Below are 21,374 nucleotides of genomic sequence, written 5' to 3' on the forward strand. Positions count from 1 at the left end.
AGGAAGGGACTGCATTTGGTTAAGTTTTGCATTCACCGATGGATCCATGTGCTCTTTAGCCTCATTCTAAGCTAAAAGAAAAGACAAGGCACTTTAACATTTAGAAAAAAAAGTTCACTTTATAACACAATTTTATGTAGGAAATTAATATATGACTAGGAAGACGCAACTTTGATTAGAAAAAGTTCTAAACATATCCATTAAAGCTCCACTCCAGTAAAAAACAAACTAGTGGAGATGCTTACAAAAATGAGATATTTGGAAGCAGAAAAGCACAGAAATTCCAAGACAATAAATAAATAAATAAATAAAAGAAACTGGCCCACACATAGAGCAACATCCTTCTGTTGATTTTGGACAAGCTATATAAAAAGCCAGTTCTTTTCTCTAATTCCAGGTACTGCATCGCTTAACAAGTTTATTAATTTTGCCATAATGACTAAGCGAATCAGGATATTCAAATATATAATTTTTTTAAAAAGGATGTATCAAGGAGGTCATAACATCATTCTCCTCTTTGTCATACACATTTAGAGCAATAACAGGTGATGAAAGGATACAGCACTGCTCCAATGCTTCTTGATACTCTCTTCCTGTGAAAGAATCTGGCTTGGATATGTCAAATTTCGAGTTTTTCTGAGGTTGATGGTCTAAAGCTTGGCAAGTGAGCTCATTTTGCTTAGAGGATTAAACAGATGCAGATTTTTTTATTTCATGTAATGAGTTACGAACAGTACAAGCTACGTACAACAGCTGAGGATGGGACACTGGGCTTTCTGGCCTGTTTACTGGTGATTCAAAGACAATGACAAAAGAAACAAGTTTTTTTATTTTTTTTTGTACTGTAACAAAAAATGTTAACATAAGATAGCATGCTATTCTTACAAAAAGCAAACTGAAACAAATTAACCAAATGAAAACAGATTGTGGTTGTTGATTTCTCCATGAAACATCGACATCTGGCCATCTTTCGTGGAAAAAGAAGAGTTCATAACCATATAAATCTCCTGGGCAGTTAGGCATCATAATTTGGGTTTTTACGCAAGATAACAAATCCCTCTAGGATAGGTGTGACAGGCATATATTCCTCTGTTGCAAGCTCTGCCCGCTCTCCATGAGCAAGAAGCACTGGCGTAGTGTGGGTCTGGAATCCAGTAATGGCTTTTGGCTTTCCTGCTTGGCCAACAACATCAACAGCCTATAGGGCATAAATAAATCCACTGTGATTTTTCCATTGAAACAAACCACTCTTGCCTCACTTTTTACAAGAGAGTAGCACTCAACAGCACCAATAGACACATTTCTAGCAAGTGTTAAAAATTCTGGCTTGCATATTTTTCACTTTGGCATAAGACTATACAGTACAGTATTTTTTTCAGGTTTTCACAGATATTGTGAAAAGGATATTGGCCACTGCTGCCATTCTTTAGTGAGACTGAGTGGAACTCTTTTACAGCCTACCAAAAGGGGACAGGATCTACATATTTCACTTTAAGGCAGAGATGGAACAGTCAGCCTGAACTCCATTTAGTACTCATTGCTATTCTTCACTATAAATGTGTCAAAAGTATGTTAACATGCTAGAAAATGAAGGATAAACACCAAAATACTATTGAGTAACATCAGCTTATTGCAAGAAGCAAAACTCTGAATTTTAATACTTAATTCAATAGTGGCAGAAGATTGAGGGAAAAAAATTAAATAAAATCTATATCTATATATATCTCTCTATATATATCTATATATCTATCATATCTATATACCATAAATTTCATATTAAACTTTTTTAGATGGCCTACATACTGACCTGACCCACTCGGACAGACACAGGTAGGGGCCTCAGCTCTTCATCAAATGTCACCAGCATGCGTGGCTGCATTGCTGCTACTAATCCATACAGAACGTAGTGTGACTTGCCTAGAATAACTAGTAAAATAGAAAAGAGATGGCATCTGTGAGAGAGCTGCAAGCACTTCACAGAACTGTACTTGTATACACATGCAGAATAGGTTAATCTGAAAATTGTACCTTTCAAGACCATTCTTTGCAATCAAGACATCTTTATTACTTTATTTGCCAAGCAGAAAAATGGATTCACAAAACTCAACTGATAATCAACAGTTTATACACAAATTCTTATGATCATACAAAGAAAAGTAAATTAATGCACTTTGGAGTTACACTTGGAACATAACATACATAGACCAGAAGGCAAAGCACACTATGTGACAAAGAGAAAAAATACAACGAAATGAGCAGCTCATGTGTCTATTTGCTGTTTTTTTTGTCCAAATCAGATGCAACTGACTAAGTCCCCTTTTTCTGAGGTCAGAGGCCCGAGGGAAACAAATTCCAAAAACAAAAAAGTTCCCATTCAGAAAATAATTTCTGACAGCCTTTAAAACAAAGGTGTTTTTAAAATTGTTATCTGACTGGTTGTGGTGCCCTATGGTACCTCAGTACACAAGGGTTACACGTTTAAAAGAACAGCTGATATTTTTCCTCCCTGCTGGAGTTTTTACTACTCTAGGCACTGCTCTGAATGTTGTAAATATCAATTTCTTTTAAAAATTGCAGGGCAGTGCTGCAGTTTTACAAATGTAAAGGAAAGACATTCTGTGTCGATGCTAAGCTAGAAAAAAGCTAGTGTGCAGATATTGTACACAGAATCCTTCTGATTTGAATATTTAAGAGTCCAAGCCATATAACACAAACAACTCACACACTACTACAAGAACTAAGAGACATCATTGTCAAAAGTCTTACTGTTTTTGACATCCAGGAAGGAGACAAGAACGGTCAGAAGACCAGCCACAGCAACCTGGCTCATCAGCTGCCGATCACTGTGGTAAGGGCAGAGGGTTAGAGTTCCTTTGCCCAGATGGGTCAAGCCCTGCACAGCATAAGACATATACAAGAGATATAGGTTATCTTGTTTGCTCTCAACAGGAAGACTAAGTATTCTGTAGTTCATTTGGGTAGTGTCCTGCATAAATCAGCAGAGCAAAGTTACAATCCTTACCTGTGCCAGTCTGACCATGAACAGGTTGTTTGGATCCTTAGCATGATACTGTGCCAACTGTCTGAGCATGGCTGCCAACCTGGCATTGTTTGTGCCTGCAAAAGGTAAAATTTGAGATCACGATTGAAGCATCCATCATCCCCCTAATAATCTAGTGCCAGAATAGACTGCAGGGCAAATCAAAGTGATCTACACAGACTTACCACTTCCAACAAGTCCCATTGCAAAGATAGAGTTGTAAGAGACTTCAGGATCAGCATCATGCGAAAACTTGCTAAGAGTGTCCAAGATGTTGAGCCGGGGGTTGGAAACTGAGATAAGGGCAAGAGCGAGGGGTACTGCCCGTCGAAGTGCAGGTTCTCCATATCTCAGCTGAGAAAAAAGGCAGAATGTCAACACTAGGTGATTACCCTCAGTACTTAATCAGAGAATATCTACTCTATACATATAAAACCCTAAGCCTAAAAGTGCAACAATTTTATGTCATGTTTTTATGTTGCGTTTTTTGTCACGCTTTAAATTGGGCTTATTTTAAAACCTACACATATACTATTGATATTCTTTTCAGAATTTATCTAACTTTAATATGATTTTGTTAAGATTTTCAGATTCTTGTTCCGTTTTTAAATTATAAACTAAAAAATATCAAGAACTCAAGTCCCCTGAGACAAGACTTAACCAAGAGTGCCAAAAGATTTAACCATGCCCGGGGCCGAAAATAAAAAAAGAGTAGGACAGCTGCTGTACGGGCTGATCATGCAGCACTGCAGCAGCAGCAATCCAGCAGCTGATCGAGCAAAGAGGAGGTAAAAAAATAAATAAAAACTGTATTTGTTTCCCATTGTATCACAGTTTAAGAGGTGGCTTCAGAGGAGCGACCGTGTCTCCTTGGGGGGCGGTCAGTCCCCCCCCCCCCCCCCTTTCACAACGCGAGCGGCAGACTGGCCGCAACTGGGGGTTGGGCGCCAAAGGCAGAGTGGTGGCTCTGAGGCTAAGGATCTGCGCTGGTATCCCGAAGGTTGCCGGTTCGAATCCCCGTCACTGCCAAAAGAGATCCTACTCTGCTGGGCCCTTGAGCAAGGCCCTTAACCTGTAATTGCTCCAGGGGCACTGTACAATGGCTGACCCTGCGCTCTGACCCCAAGGGGTATGCGAAAAACTAACAAACACTGTTGTAAGTCGCTCTGGATAAGAGCGTCTGCTAAATGATGTAAATGTAAATGTAAATGTAAAGGCGCCAGCAGGGGCTTGTCCCCCTAGTCAAGTTATAAAGTTAACTATGTCAGTTTGGGAGGTGTCCCTCATGTGGGCTGTGATTAATGCCAAGACATGATTGGATATAAAATGCAATTTCTCATTTATGCACATACAATATATACAAGAAATACAAAGTGGCACTGACCAGGTGGCCAAAGGTCCTCAGGGCCATTTCTGCTCCAATCTCTTCTCCCATTGCAATCAATGCAATGCCCAAAACTGCAACACCCTGTTCCATAAAAGGATAATAATAAAATAAAAAGCACACTTACTAGTGAAACCTAATGCTTTGTTCCACACACAGCTGCAATTCAAACATGCATATGAACAGAATATTTTATTATTAACAGCAGCTATATTTTCACAGACAAACTGTTGCAAAACAATCCAAAAGTGACAAAACAGAAAAAATACTAAAATTGTTTACGATTCTAGCACAAGTTAAATGACTTGTTAAGGGTTATCTTCCAGCTTACCATTCCTACATGACAATAGTAAGTGTACCAAACATCTAAACTAAACATGTGTAAAATTACTTTGTGTAATTCATAACCAATCAAATATAATGTCAAAAAGTTCATTCAAACCTAAAACCTCTTCAATGGGCAAAATTTATTTGTCTCACAACACTCTCTTCTGTGATGAAGCAGACTAAAAATGACATATTCCTTCTTGCACCCTTATTAGATTGTTGAATGTTTTGTGATATATATTTAGCATATAAAAACCAGCAATCTTTGGTGCACTGAATTATAATCACTTCGCCTTGAATATGGACACAGAGAAAGAACTTCCATGTGCTTTGATTGGTTAGATGTTCCAAACATTCATGTTTACAATTATTATCATATGTTTTTAGTATAATGAGATTTTTTCTTGCATGTATCTCAAAGACTAATGACATTAGTATGATAAAAATAATAGAAAATGAATACAAGATTAAAAACCAGTATAAGAAACATACATCACGTCCACTTATTAATTTGTCAGTATGAGTGGCTGTTGGGTGATCTTATGATACAGGTATAACAACAGTCCATGAATTTATTAATTGGAGTGCTAATAATCCTGTGCCATTTGCCAGAACAGAAATGTAATAAAAGTGTCAGAATGCACAAGATTTTTAATAACACATTACTTTTCTAAGACTTCATGTGTTACAAATGTCCTAAGCTGAAGAGAACTGTTATCAAGCAATATTCTCAGGCAAATTCAAGACTCATGTAGCGCTTTATGGCCCTAAGCTGAACAGGTTTAGTATCAGGCTGTTATGCAGCCAGTGGGAATGGACTACACTATGCATCGATAGAAGTCAGTAAGCATGGAAGGGGATATGTGGGTTTACCTTAAGCTGCCTAAGGAAATAAAAATATTGACGAGTCTTCTTAATATTAGCAGAGTTGTATCATGACAACTTCAATGTATCAGTAAGATCGACTTCAAGGAAATTAAAGCTCTCTACAGCACACTTTCCTACATAGATGAAAATGTAGTCTTCTTTCTAAAGTCTATGACCAACTCCTTGATTTTACAGAAATTAAGGCAGAGATTGTTGCCATGGCACCACTGTTTCAGAAGGAAAGTCTCTTATCATCAGTGTCTCAAGTCTCTTATCATTAGTGTCTGACCACAAAGTCTTAGATGAACAAGTAGTACATCGGTTTGCAGGCTGGTGGAAGGGGAGGGGGTTAGTTTAAGGTTTGTGCCAGGATAACATGAAGTGCAAGGGATAAGGCATTCTCTGTCGAGGAACTGCAGCGATAAGCAAAGTGGGTGTGGTCAAAACGATCTACATTTAATGTGTTCCAGCAACTATCTTTAAAGCATTTTATTAAAATGTCTATTCTTTGGCATAGGGTAAATGTTATCATGAACTTTTCATACACTTAAAGAGTCTTTCTAAATGTCAGTAAAAATTCCACATAATTGATTTCCATGGATTTTTAAAAACATGCCTCGACACTTCATCTGGACCTGCTGCTTTACAAACATTATCTTGTTTTAAAATTCTGCTTGAGACATGCATAGAAACATACAAGGCTGATTTCACTTGGTGTTAATGGATTTCACAAGGGGGAAACTTGGCTGTTAAGATCAAATACAAAAATTATTACTTTCAATTGGCAGAGAATATGTGGATGCGAATTGATGAGACTTTAGCTTTAATCCACAACTATCTGTATTCACTGCATTATGTGTATTACCCATTCTGTTGTATTTTAAGTTTATACCAGTATTGACCTGCTCTCCAAGTACTTTCCTGAACTTGTATCTGCATTATTTGTATGCCTTTATATTGCTGACTTTTAATGTGTTAGTGCGAGTCTTCAATAACGTAAAAATGGCATTACTGATCCATAGTTTCCAATTAGGAAATGAGCAATAACTTCCTTGTCACACAGTTTCTGATGAAACTGAAGAGCACCACTGCTTCCTCATTCCAGATCTGCTGATGTATCTCTACACATTCCCTAACCTATGTATTTAAAACAACCTGTGTTTTTTTTCCACCTAGTATGTTGCATTTGTTACTAGAAATTCACACTTCAGTCTCTACTTGTATGATAAATCTCTAACTAAACATGACAAACATATTTTAGAAACCGAGAATGGCAGAGGGGTCAATGGGCCATGATTAGGTACCAGCAATTGTTTAAGAAGCTTCCAAAACATAGTACCGTCTGTTATTTTGTTTCATTTCAAAAAATATAGAAAACAACCACTAAGTTAAAGCATTCAATTCCTTGCACCACCTAAATCTGCAGCTTCTAGACATTGCTATTTGTAATACGTTGGAAGAAGAACATGATTCAGTGTTACAACTTTATTGTCTGGCTATGGCTAAGGGCAAAAAACTAGTATTGACAAAAAACATGAAAAGTAATGGTTGAGTCAAGGATGTAAACAAATTAAAGTTTTAAACATCATAATCATAGTAATAATAATAATAAAAGTAAAAACTCCTAACATCCCCATTATTCTTACCGATTACCCATTTCAATTCAAAAGAATACAATTGTGTTTTACAGGGACCATCAACAAAAGCAAAAACTGATTAGCGTCAGGAATGTTTTAATCATGTGCAATTTGTATAAACACACACAAATAATGGGATACATACACAGATCAGCCACAACATTAAAACCATCTGCATAATATTGTGCAGGCGTCCTTTGTGCTACCAAAACAGTTCAAACCCATTGAGCCATGGACTCCATACAACCTCTCAAGAGGTCCTGTGTTATCTGGCACTAACACATTAGCAGCAGATCCTAGAAGACCTGTAAGTTGCAAGGAGGGGGGCCTCTATGGCTTGGACTTGTTTTTCCAGCACATCCTACAGATACTCAATCAGATTGAGACCTGGAGAATCTGGAGGCAATGTCAACACCTTGAACTCTTTTATCATGTTTCTCAAGCCATTTCTAAACAATTTTTGCAGTGGGGCAGGACACATTATCCTGCTGAAAGAAGCCACTGGCATCAGGGAATCATATTGCCATGAAAGGGTGTACAGGGTCTGCAACAATCTTTAGGTAGGTGGTATGTGTCAAAGTAACATCCATGTGAATGCCAGGACCCATAGTTTCCCAGAAGAACGTTACTCACAGTATCAAACTGTCTCCGCTAGCTTGCTTCTTTATAGTGCATCCTGTTGCCATCTTTTTTCTCCGTAAACAATGAGCACGCACCCAGCCATGCACATGATAAAAAGAAAATGCAATTCATCAGACTGTGTCACCTTCTCCAGTGGTCCATGGTCCACTTTTAACACTCACTCACCTATTGTACGTGCTTTTGGAAGTAGACAAGGGTCAGCATTGGCACTCTGACTGGTCTGTGGCTAGTAGCACCATGTGCTGCAAGCTGCAATGCACTATGTTCTCCGACACCTTATGGTCAGCATTAACTTTTTCAGCAATCTGAGCTACAGTATCTCTTCTGTGGGATCTGACCAGACAGGCTAGTCCTGTTCTCGGCGCAGATCAATGAGCCATGGTCACCCATGATCCTGTTGCTGGTTCACCAGTTGCCCTTCCTTGGACCACATTTGGTATGTACTAACCACTAAATACTGGGAATACCCCACAAGACCTGCTGTTTTGGAGATGCTCTGACTTAGTTGTCTAGCCATCACAATTTGGCCCTTGTCAATGTCACTGTGATCCTTAGCTTGCTTATTTATCCAACTTCCAACACAAGAACTGTTCACTTGGTTCCTAATAGGTCCCACCTCTTGACAGGTGCCACTATAATGTAATAATGTTACTGACTTCTCCTGGAGTAGTTTTAATGTTGTGGGTGATTGGTATATACAAGAAACAACCTTGTATTTGTCAACATACAGAAATATTCTTGGCTTCAAAACGGATGTATTAAAAAACTTTGGATTCATGTATGGCCTAATGCACTATTAGCTTCAATTTTCAATTCCAGGGAGATATTCTTTAATAAAATTACTAAACACAGCTATAATGAAAAAAGGAAGTATGAAAGCACAGTACAATTACAAAAATACATAATTTATTCTTTAAACTAAATGGACCCATATAAATTTGTTTGCTATTTTTTACCTGTATACTGTTGATCCCTACTGTGTGTAGCACATACTCTGTATATATAATAGATTATTTTAATTTTCTTTCATTTTGTGATATACATCAAATAAAAAAACAGCACAAGCTGAAATCTGTAACTATGCATTCAATTAAAATAAGTATACCTGATGAGAGCCCATGTCAGCTGAGCTCTCTTTCTTCTCTTTATCTTTTTTATCTTTCTTCTCCTTGTCTTCCTCCTTATCCTTTGAGTCATAGTGCTCACTGCAAATATGAAGTAGCTGCTGCACCTTTAGCACATTACCAGATCCTATAGAGATACAACACAGAGAAAACCTGATTGTAACTGACCTAAAGCAGCAAGCCCAATTTTAATAAGTCTTCTTATTTATTTTGATGGTGATAAATGCAACTGACCTGCGTAAGCACAGACATCCACTAATGCATTTGCAAAGCTACGGAAAGGCTCTGGAACAACCTGCAGGGCTGCCAATGTGGTCTCAATTGCTTCTCCTTTACCTGTGGAACAAGTACAGAGCATCTTTCAGTAAACAGTCTACTGTAGTGCATGGGTCATAAGAACTTAAGAAATTTTACAAATAAAAGGAGACCATTTAATGTTGAAGATTCTGTTTCAACTACAGTACATGTGTCAGGCATTTGTTCTAGATTCCCACAAACTCCCTGGCTTCAGTATTAATGCACATCCTGTTAATTTCCACTGGTGTTCTCAAGTACATAATTCACCTAAGTTGAAAGTATTCTGCTCGATCCACTTAATCAGTGCCATAAGCACTTATCAGCTTAATTAGGACAACTAAGAAAAAACCCTGTGTTACTGCAAAGCATCTACAACATGAATGATGAACAAGGGTTTCAGTGGCAACTGTTAGACAAACACTAAACAAAGATTTCACTGCCAGACTCCGAGATGCCCTCCACTATGAACAACAAGGGTCGACTACAATACGCCAGGAGGAACTTTTTAAAGTCTGCAGAGTTTTGAGAGGGAGTTCTATGAACAGATGAAATTGAACTGTAACTGTGGACACACGGACTAGCAAAACACCTGGAGTGAGAAAGGCCAGGTTTATAACTTATGGTCAAGTACAGAGGTGGATCAGTGATAATGCAGGGATGCTTTTCTGCTGCATGAACTTGCAATCTTGACAGTGTAACTGACATCAGATTCCAAGAAATATCTGACCATTTTAAAGAGGAGCATGCGGTTTTCCATTGGGAAACTGAAACTTATTCACCGTTGGACTCTCCAGCAAGACAATGATCCCAAGCACCTGAAATGTCCTGGAGTGGCCTTCTTCGTCCACAGATTTATACCCCATAGAAAACCTTTGGTGGGATTTAAAGAAGGCAATTGCAACACGAAAACCATCAAATATCATAAAGAATGGACAAAGATTCCAATAGAGAGGTGTAAAACGCTTGCCAGCACTTACTTAAAATGCTTATTGGAAATTATAAATGCTAAAAAAGCTCCACAAAAGTTCTAAAGTTGCGGGTTGAATAATATTGCACGTGCACAATTTGAAAACAAGTTCATTTTTAATCTGAACTCAAACTTACATCAATTTATGTTCTCAAAATAACTCAAATATAGTATATTTATAAATATTTTTTAGATTTTTTTTTTTTAAATGAGGCTTTCAATGTATATTTAATTTAACCTAGTTTCACATCACTATACTGTAATGTCTTTTGAGATGAGAGGGATGAATATTTCCAAGTGCAACTGTAGTGGCTGTAAGTGTGGCTGTATTTTCCTAATTCCCCACTTGAAGCAAGGATACTATTATTTCCCAGTTTCTCTGAAATGTGGCATACAGATGGGCCAGAGTTTCCAAAAATATATGAAAGTTCTCCCATCAACTTTTCTTTATAAATCATGACTTTCTGGGAGTTTATAAATCTGACCAAGAACTGAACACAATACTCCAGATGCGGTCTCACTAGGGCATTAATAGTCCAAGCATAACATCCTTCAACTTATATTCAACAGTTTTTATGATATAACCTAATATTTTATTTGCTTTTTCAATTGCTTATGCACACTGCTTAGACAATGAAAACATTGTGTCAACATAAACCCCTAAATCCTTTTTAGAGGTTGCTTCTTATAGAACAATCTCTCCAATGTTATGTATTGGAGATTTCTTTCTTTCTTTGGGCGGCCTCATCACCATCTGCGATTACACCAATTTTGGTGTTATCTGCGAATTTCACAAGTTTACTAACTATAGTGGAGTCAATGTCATTAATATAAATCAGAAAAAAGTAATGGTACAAGAACAGACTCCTCCTGTAGCGCTCTCCTATTATCTGTACTCTGTGGTTGACCAACTTAATTTTTGGTTTTGAAGGTTACCTCTGATGCCTACAGCTTCTATCTTCAAGGTTACCTCTGACTCCAACAACTTCTAGATCAGGGGTCTCCAACCTTCCCCCCACCCCCCCGATAGCTACTTTAACAAAATGAAAATGGCCAAGAGCTACTCATGTGTTCTAACGTTTATTGTCATAGCTTATTTCAACCCAAACAAACTGAATAAGCTTGTTTTGCCTGAACATTTACAAAATGTTGGTGTCCACAACTCACATTTTGCATTAAAACATCACAAAAAATATTTAGTTCACCTGTAAGTGCAATTTGTTTGTCTATATGCATTTTCTAGTGTATCTCACACTATTGAATTAAAACATGAATGCTGTCAAAACAAAACAATGCAATTACATATACACAGATATTACTTATTTATTTGTCATTTTGTTACATGTCATTGTTTCACTTCACAAGAGTATTCACATGTCCAGTTGCATGTGTGATATGTTTTTAGTTGGTCAGATGACTGGCACTGCATGGAGTCAACAAGAGAGGTGTATGGGGAAGTGTAGACACTTAGGTTCACGCTTATGGAGTCATTTACATGTTCATTTGTAAGTCTTGTTCTGAACTTTGATTTCATGACATTCATGTCAGAAAAGGCAGACTCACAGAGGTATGTAGACCCAAACAAAGCAGACATTTTCAGAGTTGCTTGGTGAAGATTCTTATAGTTATCTGGCTCTACTAAGCTCCAGAAATGCTGAGAATGCTGTTGAGACTTTAACTGCACATTATTTTGAAGGTTTACTAATACATAAAACCCAATGTCTCTCTGTCTGTCTGTATGCATGTATGTCTGCTTTTCACGAGAGAACTACTTAATGGATTTAGATCGGGTTTTTTTCTATAATTTGCTTGAACATTCCGGCTGATTTTGCGACTTCTCTCATTTCGCTATTCATCATATTTCGCTTGTGGTACTGAATTATTTGCGCAAATCCGAGATACACACAACGGGCTGGGGGGAGGGGCCTTCCTCACTCACTCGCCAGCTTCAGGGCATGTTCCTTAACTCTGCTTAGCTAGCGAACGAGTGAACAATTGAATTCAACTTTGTCTGATAAAGTGTTACTTAGGTCTTGATGAGTTTGAGTCCGGATATTCTCTTAAGTGTATGCTACATTGAAAAGATAGATTGCAATTCAGATTGTGGATTGTGAATTTGTGTTAAAAGGATCGCGATATCATTTTTTGGAAAGATCGCCGACCCCTAATTTGACTAATCAAGTTTTCAAATTTATGTAGGATTCTGGCGAGCTACTTGGAAAGGGGTTGCGAGCGACATGTTGGAGACCCTTGTTCTAGGGTCTGCAACTCTCACTACACTTGTAAATTAGCCCCTGAATGCGATGGCCACTAAGTACTGTTGTTCTACAAAGTAGCAGAGCTCTGGTTTTAAGCGAACAGTAACAGTTCATCACTTTAGATCAATTCCTATGAAAGTGGTAACTACAACATTTGCTAGAAAGGGGAACGAAACAAAGGGATAACAAAACATAGATGTCCCAAATGCACTCTCTGTGGAAGGGAAAAAGGGAAGAACTGTCCTACCCAAATGATTGAGGCCTAGTCCAAGGGGTAGCCATCTGGCGTATGTGTCTTTCAGCTCCTGCTCAGATTTTTCCATGATTGTCTGCACAATTGTAGATGTCACCTCTCCATTACAGGAGCCCACGGCAATCATTCCACAAGCTAGTGCTGTTACACCAACAACCTTATGACAAAAAGAATTACAGTTTTCAACCAATGAACCCTTGTTCTTGGCACAGGTCTCCAAAAACAAGAGTGCAATCGTAAACAGTGGAAAATTAAAGTAAAACATAAAGGGTGAAGACCACACAATATCTGCACTGGGCTGAAGTTTCAGTGAGAGGTAATGACCAATCAAAGTCTTCACTGAAGAGACAAGTCTCAAGCTCCAGGCAGAGTACTACAGCCAGTTGTTTTTCCCCATCCTACACAAATGCTATAAGAGGGACTCACCTCCATGCTGGATTTGGGGTCTGCCATGACAGGCACAAGTAGGGACAAGACATCCTCCCGGTTGGACCCAGCATATGCAAGACCTAGGCTGTGCAGACAAAAAGAAATCTGTCATCCCCCCACAAAAAAAGATGCTTTGCTACATTGGGACAATAAAGCTTCATTTTCATTGGGAGAAGGTTGTAAACCACTAAGTGTATGTTGAATGTTAATTATACAGATGTAAGAGGTCCACAAAAACAATGCTCAGTGTCAAAAACGAAAAAAACAATAGCCCAGTGGGCCTGTTTACCCAAAAATGGCCCCAATCCTCATAGTGTTGCTGTTATGCAGTACATAGTCAGAGAGCAGTGCCAATGCTGGATCACATTCATTTCTCACTCCAGAGTTAACGATCCCACAAGCCAACAGTGCACCAGACTAGTAATAAAAAGAGAAGGGCTTAAAATAAGCAGAGATGCCTCCAAAACCCTATGTAGAGCAGAATGATCTGCAGCACTCTATGCTAAACACCTTGATGTAATCCTCTGCAGAGTACAGATACTTGTCAATCTGGGTAAGTCCACCATCTACATCCCACAGCAGTATCATGCCAAGGGAAGCAGCTGCACTTAGCATACCTGTAATAAACAATTAGCCTATTAGAAGCAGTTTCCCCAGTGGATAAAAAAAACCTGGTATCTTCCTCTTGAATGCTCACCATGATCTTTGTTTTTATATAACCACTTGTTTCCATCATCAGTGAGAAGTTTGTCTTGGCCAAAAGCAGCATTGACAAATCCATTGACAAAGGAAGATGCGAGATTCATTCTAGCTGAGTCCACCTGAGATGCACTTCCACCAAACCCTAAAATAACACAAAATCAAAAACTGTGTAGAGATCTGTATCAAGCTATCAGGTTCTATTAAATCTATTCAGAATCTTGCTTATGGCTTTTGTGTACACTAGAAGTGCAGAAAATATTAATTAGAATGAAACATTATGCCAATTCTGCACAAAGGTATACACTTTGTAAATCTTTCAAACTTGTTTTGTCGGCAAGGGTGGCCACATCCCAATCACCCCAGCACACACAGTAAAGCGATGACCTCAACCTTCATGGGATCTACACATTCTCATTCCACTGCCTGATGCAAAACCTCTCATTTTAACTCCATTACGTTCATGGTTCTTCTGCCCTAGCAAATATTTTGTGGGACAGATTCATTCACCACTCATTTTATTCACTTAGTAAAAGTTGAAACACTTTCAAGATTTCAGTAAAAATTAGTAGGAAATGTCTGCAACATATTCTGTGATTAATTGGAAATGCCCTGCTTCCTAATGCAACAATCTGTCTCAGAGGTGCTTGTACAATTGCCCCTCAAAATAGAGCTCTGTGATGATACATGTCTTAAACAAGGGGCTGCTATGTTATAGAATTTATAGCACAGCAGTACGGATCAGTAACAAAAGCGCATATAGAGTCAATGCTTGATAAATCATTATAAAGATTTTACTCCTTTAGATATCTACTTTTTTGCTGTACTCAAACATATCTATGGTAAAATTTTCGATGCGACAACGAGGTCATCGAAGAAATGGTATAGATTGCTATAAGCAAAAAATCATCCTCTTTCTTTCTCACTGACAAAACAGTGTTGAAATTGACAGAAGTTACACATAAAAATAAGGAGCACATCAAACACATCCTGTAAGTAAATTTAAACAATTCTAGAAAGAATTACTAGCAACAAAAGCATTGTTTTGCAAAAAAATTCTGACAACCCTCATGAAGATGCCTTTTATGGGAGCACAAGAAATCCTGCTCTTGCCAACAAAGTCTTCCAAGAAGCATATTTCAGTTAAGACAGACAGCACCATTACTCACGGTTGTTTTCTAGATGTGTTTTGTAGATATCATCTGGAATCTTGGGTTCCATAATATCAAGCTGAAAAGAGAAAATAAAAGAAAAAGATGAATGTGAATTATCTTTTACTAGAAAAGTGTTGCATGAAATTACTGTTGTCTTGATAACAGTAAGCATGTCTTGTAATAGTGGGATCTCCTGGCAAATGGCAAGAGGGTTAACACATCTGGTACGGTGTCTCCTACTGACATGTGTGGCTCAAGAAGTTTCCAGCACAATGGAAGCCTTAACAAGCTTCTATCAACCTGCATCCTGTCATCAGACTCCAAGCTTGGGCACAAGAAAACAGAACATTTTTGTTCTAAAATTCTGGAAAATGTAAGCATCAGAACAATGTACGTTTCACAAAATAATAGGGTTATGTATATTTCTATGAATTTTAGTTAGTATGAATTATTCTTAGAAGCAAGCAGAAGCATCTATTCACCAGCTTCACATACCTCTCTTGCCAGAGCCAAGAAATTGCTGTTGAGTTGCACATTGGACATGATTTCTGTCAAGTCTTCATAATCTTCCACATCCTCATTAAGCTCCAGAAAAACACCATGGCGACCCAGCATAAAGGCCATTTGCTTCTGGATGACACTGATGTGAAAATAATAATTACAACTTACAAAACCTCTACCTAGAAAAGTTCACACTCCCCATCTTCTACATAAAATATAAACTTAGAAAGCATTTTAAGATGGAAAATCTTTTATCTGTGGCACCCCTGCAAGAGAACCACCTCTTTTAACCCTCACAAACATTTCCAGGTATTAAAAACTGGATAAGATTTGGGATTAAACTGCTCAGAGATCTTTATATAGACAATATCTTTGCATCCTTTGAACAATTACGTTCTAAATTCAACCTCCCAGCTATACATTTCTTTCACTACCTTCAAATTAGAAACTTTGCCCGATTTTCCTCATCTCGTACCCTCCAACATGCTAGAAAAAATGTTGCTCAATTTCGGGGAATTAGACACCATTTCCGCATTATATAAAATTTTATTAGAGTCCCTTCCTTTCAAAGATCCACGAGGACAATGGGAAAAAGATCTCTTAATTAATATATCAGAAAGGAGTGGAAGGTAGCGTTGCAGAGAATTCACTGGAGCTCCATATGCACAAAGCACAGAATTATTCAACTAAAAATTATATATCGAGCTCATCTGTCTCGCTTAAAACTGTCCAAAATGTTTCCAGGGCAAGATCCAACCTGCGAACGCTGCAACCAAGCTCCTGCCTCACTGGGTCACATGTTTTGGGCCTGCACCAAATTAACATCATTCTGGACCAAAATTTTTAAGTGCCTTTCAGACAGCCTTGGTATCACAATCTCTCCTAACCCATTAACAGCTGTGTTCGGTGTTCTTCCAGATGGACTTGTAGTGGAGAAGGACAAGCAAACTGTGATTGCATTCACTACACTTTTGGCACGCAGACTTATTTTGTTAAATTGGAAGAATCCTAAATCTCCTCTGATAAGTCAGTGGGAAACCGATGTTTTATATTATTTGAAATTGGAAAAAATCAAATTCTCAGTTAGAGGATCTGTACAGAATTTTTTCAAAACCTGGCAGGATCTAATCAATAATATTTTAGAATAAGAAGAAATAATTATTTCCGCATTTCTTTTCCTTCCCCATTTATTTATTTATTTATTTATATATATATATTTTTTTTTTGTTTATTTTTGCCCTATTAAAAAGCCCTAAACAATTCTCCTTTGGCCATGCTCTCCTTCTCAAGGGTGGGGTTTGATTTGTCTTCAATTCTTTTTTGTATTAATTGATCTATTTGTATGGAATGATTACAATAAAATAAATTATATTATATATATATATATATATATATATATATATATATATATATATATATATATATATAAAAACTTCAAAACTGTGTGACACATTTTCTTTTTTCTCTCTCTCTTTTTTTTTTTTTTAAAGAAAAGCAATAATTTGGCTACTCACATATCTTTACAGGATGTGAAGATATTCTCTGCCAGCTCCATATCATTTAGCATCAATGCCAGGCGCAATGCCTCTGGGTAGCGATTGAACTTGCGGAATATATGCAGAGCACATTTCAGAAGTGCAGAGTTTTCAGGTTCAGGGACGTAGCTGACACAGCTAAGAAGAAAACACCACAATCAAAATGATGTTATATAGAGAAACTATATTCAAATTAACATTTGCAGATCCAAGTCATTGATATTAAGCTTATTTCTCATGTCAGGCAAGTGCTTCTGCTTTATATGGCACCCTTCACAGAAACACACAACAAACATTTTCAAAACAGTAGCAGCTACAAGAAGACATTTGCAAGAGGATAGAACACCTGCATTGCTGATTTAAGTACCAAACTAAAAGAAGTGGGAACTCAAGGCATGGTCTGTGAGTGGGTACAAAATTGTCTTAATTTTCCAGAAATAGGTGAAAGTGGTGCCCCTCAGGGGGTGCACCTCTTTTAAGTTACTTATGTAAGAGTTGCCCTGACTTATACATAAGGGACACCACCATATTTCAAAGTTGTTTGTGTATGTTGCAATAAACCTATATATCAATCAAAATAAATAATAGTATTGTTACATACCCAAGAGTGTCTTCTTTCTAATAAATCATAAGTTTCCATTTTGTCTGCTCTCTTATTTTTAAAACTAGGGGGATCACCCCCTTATTCCTTACTTGCCCACCACTACCCACCCCGCCTGCACGACTCGCCAACCACTTCAGGTCTCTGCCACTCGCGTTGTGTAAAGGGGGGCTGAACGAACTCCAAGGAGACGCGATCGCTCTTCCGACACCCCCTCTTAAGCGGTGATACAATGGGAAACACATAGTTTTTTTTTAACCTCCTCTTTGCTCGATCAGCTGCTGGCTTGCTGCTGCGCCGCATGATCTGCATTTCTCGTGGCACACTTCTGTCATATCACCTATGTCCATATATTCAGTCTCTTTTTGCTTTTACCTTTTCATCAACATTGCACTGAATTGAATTTTATTCCGTGTTTGGAATTACATTGTGAGAACACAACGTATAACTGCCTGTGAGTGAATATCGTTTCTTTCTCTCCACAAGAAATGTTTGACATAACCACGCAGGACTATTCCAAATTTCTTTGCATAAGCTCTTCTTTTGCGGGGCTTCCGGCACCAGGCGTGGTTACATCTCTTGGCACGAAGACTCGTCTCGCAGGACGTGAAAGCGTCTCCTTCCAAGATTTTTTTTTTTTTTTTTTTAAATAATAGAGAGATTTGCGATTTGCGCATATATATGCTGAAGTGAGCAGTGCATCACAGCTGAGTGAATCTGCTTTTATCAAAGATCCCACCTATGTTGAGTTATATACAGCGGAAGACTCGATATCACTGGATAGCTGAATTTCAGAGGTTTTCAGCGATTTATAGTTGTCTACGATTGGTCATTTGTGCTACACTTAACAGCTGTGTATAAAAGGCAGGAAATATTGCGTATGCAACAGCTAATCTGTTAGCATGTTTGTGTACAAGTTTCTGTGAGATTGCATGCAAATTGGTTGATATGCAGTAAGACTTGCAGTTAGTACTAGTGAATTGTCTTCTTCAAAACAAAAGGAAAACATACGGTTAAAGAAGTCCTACAAAAGTTACAGAATGCTAGTGATACAGAATATGAAGACACTGAGTTGCAGTTTTAACTCAGTTCAGAATGATGCATTTGCTAAAGGACTCAACGCTATGCCTGACTTGAAAGGACTACTTATAAAGAAAACTTTAAAGCATAGCAGCATTCTGTTTTACAGTCATCATCTGTTCAGTTACTATATCTGGATGCTATCTGCTGCTCGCTCTCCCTAAGTTAGTTTTCTGAGCAGGGCTCCAACCAGTTTCAACTTCTTGGCATACTGGTGATATACTGTTTAGCTGTACCTATTCAAAGTTTCACATGAGTAACCCCCTCACTCTAAACATTGTACAATGATAGCTAACAGATTGGGACACAAAACAAAATTGATTCTAAGGTTGTACATCCCAAAATGTCTTGGTTATAAAATCCAACTTTTTCGAGAGATATTTTTAAAATGTCTAACCATTTTACTTAATTGATACTGGTGTGAAACAAAGATTTTTATTTATACAGTATAAAGACTTTTTTAAAAATGTTAAGTATTATACTCACTACTTTTTCAGCCATTGAAAGCTTCTGTATTACATAAGCAGAATAATAGCTGTTCATTTTTGGGTATGTAATTTAGACAATAATGGTAAAACCCCTTGGAGCATAAGGGGTTAATATACATAAATAATCTGGACAAGAATATAATCAGTAAACTGGTTAGGTTTGCAGATGATACCAAACGCTATAGAAAGGCAGATAATGTGGAATCACCTAAAGTATTAAAGAGGGATGTGGAACACATACAGGTTTGGGCAGATCTGTGGCAGATGAAACAAAGTAAGTAAATGAAATTTACACATAGGAAGTAGAAATGAATTAAATAGACAGTGGAAGGTCAGAATCGTGAAAGTACACCTTATAAGAAGGATCAAAAAGTTCTAGTGGACTCATCACTACTTACATCCACACAGTGAACAGGAGCGATCAAGAAGGCTAAGAGGATGTTAGGTTCTATAGCACAAGATGTGGAGTACAAGTCAAGAGAGGTTATGCATAAATTACATAATGCACTAATGTGGCCTCATCTGTAGTACTGTGTTCAGTTTAGGTCTCCATAATAGAAAATAAACATTGCAGTTCAGAGAATTGCAACTAGCCCGATTCTGGGACTGTGACTAAGAAGTATGAACTAGGAGCAGAGACTGCAGAAGTTGAACCTTTTCAGTTTCAGCAAACAGAGATGAAGTAGTGACATGACCGAGGTGTTTAAAGTGGTTAAAGGAATTAGCACAATAGAACCCAGTTCTTACTTTAAAATAAATTTTGCAACAAGAACACTGGAACATGATTGGAAACTTGTTAAAGACAGATTGCACATAAATGTTACAAAGCTTTTCTTCACGCAAAAAAACATAAGACACATGGAATAAATGACCAAGTAGTGTGGTCGAGAATGGGATAGGGACCTTCAAATCTCAACTTAATGTTATTTTGGACAGCCTAGATGCATAGGACAGACAAGCTTGTTGGGCTGAATGGCCTGTTCTCGTCACAATGTTTTAATATATTAATGTAACAGTGATGGGTTAACAGCAAGCCTTCAAACCATCCATCCATCCATTTTCCAACCCGCTGAATCCGAACACAGGGTCACGGGGGCCTTCAAACCAAATGATTGGAAATCAATATGCCTTAAATTTACACATTTTTGTTTGGAGTTAATTTGGACATATTTCCTATGTTATATAAAACTACCTAAAGAAAGAAAAAATGTAATGTTTTACTTTACCTGGCCAGGTAGAGGCAGACTTTGGCATAGGCATTCTCATCTATGTATAGCTCCAACATGTCTAGCTTCTCAATCTCCATTAGCAAGTCACATGCCTCATGCTCTGCATTGTGACCCATGTTGTAGGGAACAATTTCCTTAACCAGCTTAAGCAGAGTCTCCTGTTGCACCTTATCATTTTCATCTAATTCTTGCCACTCCTTTGCCACCTCACCTGCCAAATGCCTACAAAGACAAATCACAGGTATTTTACAATGCTACCAACCCACATCTGTCAAATAGTAAACCCGTATTCTATCACATTTAAATATAATTCAAAACAACAAAGTAAATAACATTACCAATTTATTCATGATGATATATTAACATGGATTGTATTTGTGTGGCATTAAAACAAGTTAAAAGACATTTAAGCCAGTTTAAGATACCTCTCTTTGCATTATGTGCTACACTGCATATGTTATGAAAGGAACCGCTTTTGTTACAAAGTCATTTGTAACCTTTACAGTTTATTTAGTTATTTAATAAAGCAATAAGAACTACACAAAACAAAAAGACGTCAATATTTTCCAGGGATGAAATATGAACCTCTAATTTTCTCATTAACACATTTTACTACTAAAGGGTAAAGCTGAATGAGCATATAGCATTACCTGACAACACAACCTGCTCTGTCCAGGGTTGTTTCCCATCTTATGAACAGTGCTATTGATATCTGGGATAGGCTCTGGCTCTACATGAGCATGAGTTGGATTAAGTAGGTTTGATGACACACAAAGCATATCAGAAGAAAATATGAAGCAAGTTTTTTTAATGTAAAAGTCGTTAAAGTGGCGAAAGAAACTGGTAACTATGCTGCTGTAAC

The 21,374-nt window shown here is 37.7% G+C and overlaps 1 protein-coding gene across 1 annotated transcript in view; it reads right to left on the reverse strand.

Annotated features, from left to right (window-relative positions):
- Window positions 1-811: 811 nt before the first annotated feature.
- Window positions 812-21,374, reverse strand: part of psmd2 (proteasome 26S subunit ubiquitin receptor, non-ATPase 2) — a 30,477-nt gene continuing 9,914 nt past the window's right edge. Inside the window, exons 5-21 of the mRNA XM_028794993.2 lie at window positions 20,510-20,734; window positions 17,094-17,252; window positions 15,574-15,718; window positions 15,094-15,154; window positions 13,923-14,069; window positions 13,736-13,842; window positions 13,515-13,642; window positions 13,223-13,310; window positions 12,791-12,953; window positions 9,256-9,357; window positions 9,003-9,148; window positions 4,425-4,508; window positions 3,226-3,394; window positions 3,023-3,117; window positions 2,767-2,893; window positions 1,808-1,926; window positions 812-1,198 (exon numbers count right to left, since the gene is read on the reverse strand). Of these exons, the coding sequence (XP_028650826.1) occupies window positions 1,016-1,198; window positions 1,808-1,926; window positions 2,767-2,893; window positions 3,023-3,117; window positions 3,226-3,394; window positions 4,425-4,508; window positions 9,003-9,148; window positions 9,256-9,357; window positions 12,791-12,953; window positions 13,223-13,310; window positions 13,515-13,642; window positions 13,736-13,842; window positions 13,923-14,069; window positions 15,094-15,154; window positions 15,574-15,718; window positions 17,094-17,252; window positions 20,510-20,734 (2,248 nt within the window). The 3' untranslated portion in view covers window positions 812-1,015. The remainder of the gene's footprint in view (window positions 1,199-1,807; window positions 1,927-2,766; window positions 2,894-3,022; window positions 3,118-3,225; window positions 3,395-4,424; window positions 4,509-9,002; window positions 9,149-9,255; window positions 9,358-12,790; window positions 12,954-13,222; window positions 13,311-13,514; window positions 13,643-13,735; window positions 13,843-13,922; window positions 14,070-15,093; window positions 15,155-15,573; window positions 15,719-17,093; window positions 17,253-20,509; window positions 20,735-21,374) is intronic.

The sequence above is a fragment of the Erpetoichthys calabaricus genome, chromosome 2 (genome assembly GCF_900747795.2).
Source record: "Erpetoichthys calabaricus chromosome 2, fErpCal1.3, whole genome shotgun sequence".
Classification (NCBI taxonomy): Eukaryota; Metazoa; Chordata; class Cladistia; order Polypteriformes; family Polypteridae; genus Erpetoichthys; species Erpetoichthys calabaricus.